The sequence below is a fragment of the Zingiber officinale genome, chromosome 9A (assembly GCF_018446385.1).
Source record: "Zingiber officinale cultivar Zhangliang chromosome 9A, Zo_v1.1, whole genome shotgun sequence".
In the NCBI taxonomy this organism is placed as follows: domain Eukaryota; kingdom Viridiplantae; phylum Streptophyta; class Magnoliopsida; order Zingiberales; family Zingiberaceae; genus Zingiber; species Zingiber officinale.
The window spans coordinates 70,419,228-70,427,676 of NC_056002.1; the positions used below are offsets into that span (position 1 = coordinate 70,419,228).

At 41.7% G+C, this 8,449-nt stretch overlaps 1 protein-coding gene across 1 annotated transcript; it reads right to left on the reverse strand.

Annotated features, from left to right (window-relative positions):
• Positions 1–6,248: 6,248 nt before the first annotated feature.
• On the reverse strand, positions 6,249–6,671 carry LOC122019260. The gene has a single exon (XM_042576749.1). The coding sequence runs from the start codon at positions 6,669–6,671 to the stop codon at positions 6,249–6,251; it is 423 nt and encodes a 140-aa protein (XP_042432683.1).
• Between the last annotated feature and the right edge of the window lie 1,778 nt (positions 6,672–8,449).

An 8,449-nucleotide genomic window follows, 5' to 3' on the forward strand; every position in this document is an offset into this window, starting at 1 on the left:
ATCTGTTGCCCCTTATCCTTTTGTATAAGGAGGCACTCCTGAGCACTAACGACGTTATCAGTTCTTTGCCTAGTGTTATTATTTCTTTCTTACAGGAATTCAAGGTGGTCTTTCCTCAAGAGGTTCCGTATGGTTTACCTCCAATTTGAGGAATTGAGCACCAAATTGACTTCATACCCGGTGCATCCATTCCAAATCGACCTGCCTATAGAAGCAATCTGGAGGAAGGAAAGGAACTTCAGACGCAAGTTAATGAATTATTAGAAAAGGGGCATGTTCGAGAAAGCATGAGCCCTTGCGCCGTGCTTGTGTTACTCGTTCCCAAGAAGGATGGAACATGGAGGATGTGTGTGGATTGTCGAGCCATCAACAACATCACGGTAAAGTATCACCATCCAATTCCTAGGATTGATGATATACTTGATGAATTGCATGGTTCTTGTGTGCTCACAAAAATTGATCTTAGGAGTGGATATCATTAGATTATGATGAAGGAAGGTGATGAATGGGAAACTGGTTTTAAAACCAAACATGACTTATATGAATGGTTAGTAATGCCTTTTGGCTTAACTAATGCTTCTAGTACTTTTATGAGTTTGATGAACCATATTTTGCTTGCTTTCTTAGGAAAATTTGTAGTTGTGTATTTTGATGATATTTTGATTTATAGAAGAAGCTTAGAAGAGCATGTTACACATTTAAGGTTAGTTTTGAGTGTGCTAAAAGAAGAAAAGCTTTTTGCTAACCTCGTTAAATGCTCCTTTTGTACGGAGAATGTCGTGTTTCTTGGTTTTGTTGTTAGTACTAAAGGCATTGAGATGGATGAGGAAAAGGTGAAATCACTCCAAGAGTGGCCAAAACCAACAACAATTAGCCAAGTGAGGAGTTTCCATGGTTTGGCCAGCTTCGATCGATGGTTTGTTCGTAATTTTAGAAATATTGCAGCTACTCTTACTAAAGTCATCAAGAAAAATGTGTCATTCAAGTGGGGAGAGGAGCAAGAGAGGGCTTTCAACATTTTGAAATAAAAACTAAGTTCTGCTCCTTTACTAATCCTACCAGATTTTTCTAAAACATTTGAAATCGAATGTGATGCTTCTGGTGTTGGTATAGGTGTTGTGCTTATGCAGGAGATGAAACCCATTGCTTACTTGAGTGAAAAGTTGAGTGGAGCCACTCTCAACTATCCCACATATGACAAGGAGATGTATGCATTGATGAGAGCATTGGAGACATGGCAACATTACCTATGGCCAAAAGAATTCGTGATTCACACGGATTATCAATCTCTAAAGCATTTGAAAAACCAACATAAGTTGAACCGTGTTACGCAACCACAAGTGCACGGTTTCGTCGTCGGTAATAAAAATATCGATCCCACAGGGACTGGTTATAAGCACTAGCAATCGTTCACTAAGGGTTAGCTAGACTACCATGGGTTGTGAAAAACTTAGGGAAGAAAGGTCGGGGAGAAAAGTCGAGAGCGGGTGAGTCGAAGTGTCTTGGTTATGAGGAGTTCTAGGAGGTCGGTTTCGTTGTGGTGGTATTGATGTGTCACGCTTTATCCTACAATCGCTGTCCTTTATCTTGCAATTGTCGGAAACTAAAGCGACTATCCTTAAGTACCAGAGTAAAGAAGGACCCTAAGAAGTCCTGTCACGGTTTACCCCAGTCACTAGGGCACCTCGGTAAATCTTGAGGACACAACTCTAACTGGTGAGTTAAGGATAGCTGTTAAGGATTAGGTTTGGTCTCTTGCTTCCTTGAGGAGAATTTTCCTCTCCTTTCAAGGAAGTATCATAGACGTCCGTGAATGGGTTACCCCTGTCACTAGGGCCCCTCGGGTATACGATCTAGGAATAATCCCTCTACGAGGTTAACAAGTTCTACACAATCAAGCAACATGAAATTGAAACAAAGCATAAAAGATCATCCAACAAGTGTAAGTACAATACGAGTTTCGCATCAAACCGAGCCACAACTACTCCCTAATCCTAGAACAAAGGATCTACTCCATAAGTATTTGAGAAATACCCAAAGGCATAACGTTATACATACAATCTTCAGATATGGAGAAAGAAGGAGAGAATATGCTTATCCTATGTCGACGAGTGGCCTTCGGGTCCATTCCTCTACTTCTGGAGTCGATGCGTTGGTGGAAGATCGCTGGACGGAGATCCAAGACGGCGTGGGATGACTCCAAGATGTTTCCTCAACTGTTGGCTAGCTTCTCGGCGCTCCTCCCCTCAATAAAAAGGGTTAAAACCCTTATATAGACTAGGGTTCGGTCGCGGCGACACGGCCCTACCGTGTTCATTTCCTCCTTTGATGGCGCTGCACGGCCGTGCCAATTGGCATGACTATGTGGTATCTGGCATTGGTCCCTGCCACACGGGCATGCAAGGATGCACGACTGAGCACTTCCTGGTTTCGATCTCTAGGTGGCACAGCCGTGCAAGGTTGCACCGTCGTGCGTTGAACTGCCTTGGTCTCGGTCGCATGGCTGTGCAGGGATTGCATGATCGTGCACTATTCCCCTTCTGTCTGGTCACACGGGCGTGCCAAGAGTGCATGACCGTGTTCTTCGGCTTGTTCTGGTACGTTGATAATCGTCGTTTTCGCTCAGAAAGTTGTCCCTGTCAACGTAAAACCAAACAAAGAGTAGATATCCGAATAAAAGAGTATACATAATGAATACAAGATGAAAGAGGCAATCATGCAACGAATATATATGCATAAAGTACGTGAATGTTCACTAAAACATGCGTAAATGATCATAATATTTGTGCACCCCACACCCCCCGACTTGATCCTTTGCTTGTCCTCAAGCAAAACACTACAAACTTTGTTTCCTGTGTCCCTGTAGTGTTTCATAATCCCTAGTGAATTCGCCTAACTCTATCAGCTAGTTTCGTTGATAAGCATGACTGTGGAGTAACCTTAGTATGGCCTAAGCATAAGTCCTTTGTACTCGGTGTAGTAAGTATCTCAAACTTTTCAAGTTTCAATTATTTGTCCTAGTTAAGTCGTCATACAATTTGAGTTCCTAATGTTCCCGGTGATAGGCACTTACCTGCTACACACTTGATTTGTTTTCCTTAATTTACACAAGGTCTCAAAGGGTACCTCTCGAAATCAAGAGAAACATAACATTCATTTCCCCAGTAACCTAACTCGGTCTCAAAGGGGTGAATTTAGTTTCCACTCACGACAACTGTTTTTTATCCCTTATTTTATTTTTTTTCTTTTAGGGGTGCTATAGATGTAGCACTTATTACACATGCAATGCATATGTTGGGATTTAGATTTTTCCAAATGAGCTTCCATGATCTGAGGTTATCCAGTAACCAAAATGTAAGTAAGGAATCTCCATGGAAACAAAAAGTACTAAACAATTTGGATGAATCATAACTATTTGAAAAGTATATCTACCATTTAAGCATAAGTACTTAAGTGTAGTGAAATAAGGTCCTTAAGGTTAGGCCAAAACTTATACCAAACTCCGTACAATACTTAGCTTATTTCATGCTACTAAAGATAGAGGAAGAAGATACACCAAACATACTAACACCATCTGGAAACTCATGAACTAAGAAAATGCTAGTTATTTTGCTATCAGATAAGTAGTAGAAAAAGTAGATGGTCGATGTTCTCGAATATGCCACAAAATTAAAGATAGGAAAGAAAAATGCAAATGAGTTGCAAGCAGAAACAAATAAAATGCAAATAGAAAAAGACTAAATGAACTAAAGCGAATAAAATGTGCAAGAGCAGGTAAAGTATGCAAAAACAAAAGAAAGACAAAAAAGAAAAACTTGACTTGACTCAGGTTGTGGTTGTGCAACAACACCCCCCAGACTTAGACTTTCCATCGTCCTGATGAAATCAAAACGGTCGATGAGGCCGAAGGTCGGGGAGGTCTGGGAGCTCAGCATAAGTCCGAGCCACCCATCTCGAGTCCCTTACCCGTTTATGATACGAAAACAACTCATTAATACTGCTCTGAAAGTTCCTCATATACCACCTAAAATCTTCATTCCAAAGTATTTTCTTTTTATGGGCCTCTACAAACTCAAGTATTCGTGCACATAACTCCCTTTCCCTCTTAAAGCACTGCTGTAAACACTTGAATTGCTCATCCTTCAAATGAACAACATTGGTAAGCAAATCATTATTTTGTTCTAAACCATGATGAATAACTTCGATGATAGGGCGAAATTCTTGAAAATCAAATCGTAGAATATTTCTATTAACCGAAGGCATATTGTCAGGCAAGGAAGGTGGAGGTGTGGGGTAAGTTGTTGCTTTGCTAAAGTCAAATACCAATTCTCCTTAACATGAATCGTGGTCAGGGTCGGGTTTGGCAGTCTAAGGGGAAAGCTACCTTTGATCACAAGACTATACCCATATTCCTCTAGGCGAATCAAGCGATTGGTTAAACAAAAATTCAAATCCATTCAAGACACATCTTCAATCACTTCAAGACCACTCAGATCATATCCCAGTACAACAGCAATATGAGTAAGCAATCCTCCCAAAACAATAAGGCCGGAGGAAGAAGTCCTTCCTAATGTTACCAAGTGTCTTAAAAAGAAGTACCCTGAATTAATAGATATATTTTCTATCATTGCCCATAGACAGTATAAGTCCGAGAGTCTCACAATTTCATCCCTACCACCCCTTCCAAATATTGTATTCCTCATCAACATATGGACATATCGAAAGATTGGGTTGATGATATTACTGCTGTTTGCAACATGGGGATCAAAATAAGATTGCCCACCAATTCGCTCCCAAAAATTTGAATTCTCAAAAGCGGGTAAGAATATATAAGTACCCTCCCTAGGCAAATCGTAGCATATATTAAAATCTTCAAGACTCCATTCATAATCTTCATTAAATAAATAAAAAATTAGTTTTCCTCCTCCTTGTACATTATGAAAACTGATTGAGCTCAAAATTTCTAAGATGACTCGAGGATAGGTTGGGTAATTGAGGGCCATTATACTAGTCCAACCTATTCTGTCAAGCAACCAATCAATATCATTCCCAAATCCCAATACTTCTAAGGTGTCTCGGTCTATAAACCTAGTGTTCAAGATGGAGCGTTTACATAAAGCATGATAACAAAGAAATTGCTCATCATTAGAGAAAATAATGCCAAAATTGTTTAATGTACCTTTGGGTCGTGCATCCTCTTCGTTTGAGACAACCAATGGTTCCTTTCCTCTCCTTTGGTGAGAGCTTGACATTTCGGATGACAAGAGAGGTAGACTTAAGTGGGATGAATGTGGAGGAGGAGTGGTTGTGCTTTGGGAAGTTAGAGAGGGGGGGGGGGGGGGGGGAGAGGAAAGAAAGAGATATGGGGAAGGGGGTGAAGGAGGTGGCACGGGCGTGGAAACCGCTGCACCCTCGTGCCCTAATATAAAGGGAAATTGGGCTGGGCCGTGTAGGGCTGCACGCCTTCCTTCTTACTGAATTTGCATGGGCGTGTCGTTCGGCATGACCATTTTTTTCCTCTCCTCGGCTGAAGTCACGCGACCGTGCCAATCGACACAACCCATCTCTTCACCCACTCTGTATGAGTCGCACGGTTGTGCCAGTTGGCACGGCCCGAATCTTCCTCCTCTCTGGCATGGTTGTATGACTGTGCCAATTGGCACGACCCGTGCCTCTTCCTTCTCTACACAAGCCACACGGCCATGTAGAGTTGCACCACCCGTGGCTTTAGTTTCCACGTTGGCTCCACATGGCCGTGTGAGGTCATACGGTCGGCTGCTCCCTTAAGCTCAAAGTGATTTATACTTCATCATTTCAGCTCCTCCATCACCTCCACGCCCATGAAAAGCGCTCATCGCCAGCTCGTGTAGGCTATGCACATCCTGAGAATGAAATACCCAAAATAAAATACTAGACTAAAAGTCACTTAGAGAAATAGAATGACAAAAAGGAATGATGAACTAAAATAAGAAAGCCCTTAGATTGCCTCCCAACAAGCGCTTGTTTTAGGTCTCTAGCTCGACCCCGTTTTAGTTTATTCGGGAGGCCACAAATCCAAGAAGTATATCTGTATAACATCCTCCGTCGGCGCGTCATGGAGATATTTTTTTAAACGTTGCCCATTTACTTTAAATTCTCCACGCTCCTCGTTCCAGATGTCTATGGCTTCGAACGGGTAAACCTTTTTGATTTGGAATGGGCCTGTCCACCTTGATTTCAACTTTCTAGGGAAGAGTTTTAATCTTGAATTAAACAATAACACTAAGTCCCCTTCTCTGAATTCCCTTCGCATGATGTGTTTGATCATGCCACCTCTTTGTCCTCTCTTTGTAGGACTTGGCATGTTCATAGGCATCCATCCTCAATTCATCAAGTTCATTTAATTGTAGCTTTCTCTTGTCTCCAGCTAGCTTCAGGTCCATATTAAGTTGTTTTATTGCCCAGTAAGCCTTGTGTTCCAGTTCCACCGGAAGATGACACGGCTTACCGTACACAAGTCGAAATGGGGTCATTCTGATTGGAATCTTGAAGGCAGTGCGGTATGCCCATAAAGCATCATCCAATTTCAACGACCAGTCCTTGCAGGAGTTGGACACTGTCTTTTCCAATATTTCTTTGATCTCCCGGTCTGAAATCTCGACTTGTCCATTTGTTTGGGGATGGTAAGGCATCGTTACTTTGTGGCTGACTCCGTATTTCCTTAACAAATTTTCAAACTACCTTTCAATGAAGTGTGAGCCCCCGTCACTAATAACTACCCTAGGCACACCAAACCGTGGAAAAATCACCTTCTTAAACAATTTAATCACTGTTTTGGCATCGCTAGCAGGAGAGGCGATGACTTCTACTCATTTCGATACATAATCTACTACAACTAAAATAAAGTTGTTTCCACATGATGAAGAAAAGGGTCCCATAAAGTCTATCCCCCATACATCGAACAGTTCCACTTCAAGGATGCAATTCAGTGGCATCTCATTTCTTCTATTAATGTTCTCGGTCTTTTGGCATTGATCACAAGACCGCACAAAATTTCTCGTATCCCTAAATAGGCTTGGCCAAAAGAATCCTGGTTGCAAAATCTTAGCAGCTATCATTGACACTCCCAAATGTCCACTGTAAGATGATGAATGACAGTGAAATAAGATGTCTTTGATCTCCTCATTCGGCACACACCTTTGGTGGAGCGTGTCTCCGCATTTCCTAAAAAGTAGTGGTTCGTCCCATATGTAGTGTTTGACGTCTGAGAAAAACTTCTTCTTCTATTGGGAGGTGAGTTTCGTGGGAAGCACTCCACTTGCAAGATAGTTTACAAAATCTACATACCAAGGAACTCTGTCAGAACCTACTGCCAACAGATGCTTGTCAGGGAAAACATCGTTAATGGACGGATCAAAAGCCACATCTTTTTGCCCATTTGGCCATACCCGGGACAGGTGATCTGTCACGATATTTTCAGCCCCTTTCTTGTCTCTGATTTCCAGATTGAACTCCTGAAGGAGCAAGATCCATCTAATCAAGCGAGGTTTGACATCTTTCTTATTAAGCAAATATCTTATGGCAGCATGATCAGAATACACTATTACTTTTGAGCCCACTAGATAGAACCTGAACTTGTCGATTGCAAACACTATGGCCAACAATTCCTTTTCGGTGGTGGAATAGTTCATCTGGGTTGCATCCAATGTCTTGCTTGCACAGTGGATTGTGTGCAGAGCTTTATCCTTCCTTTGCCATAAAACTACGCCTATGGCGAAATCGCTGGCATCGCACATGATCTCGAATGGGAGTTCCCAGGCTGGAGCTTGAATTATGGGAGCTGAGATGAGAACGTTCTTAATTTCTTAAATGGCTTATTGCAATCATCATCGAAACAAAATTTCGCATCCTTGATTAACAGATTAGTTAGTGGCTTGAAAATTTTTGAAAAGTCCTTGATGAAGCGCCTGTAGAATCCAGTATGCCCTAGAAAACTCCTAACCCCTTTGATGTTAAGAGGTGGAGGTAGTTTCTCAATTGTCTCAATTTTAGCTTTGTCTACCTCAATCCCATTTTCTGAAATCTTATGTCCTAGCACAATCCCTTCTTTGATCATGATGTGGCATTTCTCCCAGTTCAACACCAAGTTTACATCTTCGCATCTCTGGAGAACCCTGGAAAGATTCAGAAAGCAGGTGTCGAAATCGTTACAGTATATTGAGAAATCGTCCATGAACACCTCCATAATCTTTTTTGTGAAATCGGAGAATATTGCCATCATGCATCGCTGAAATGTAGCTCGTGCGTTGCAAAGCCCAAACGACATTCGTCGATAAGCATAGGTACCAAAAGGGCATGTGAAAGTGGTCTTTTCCTGATCTAGGGGGTGAATTGGGATTTGAAAGAAACCAGAGTATCCATCCAGATAGCAAAATAGGAATGTTTCGCCAATCTTTCCAGTATCTCATCA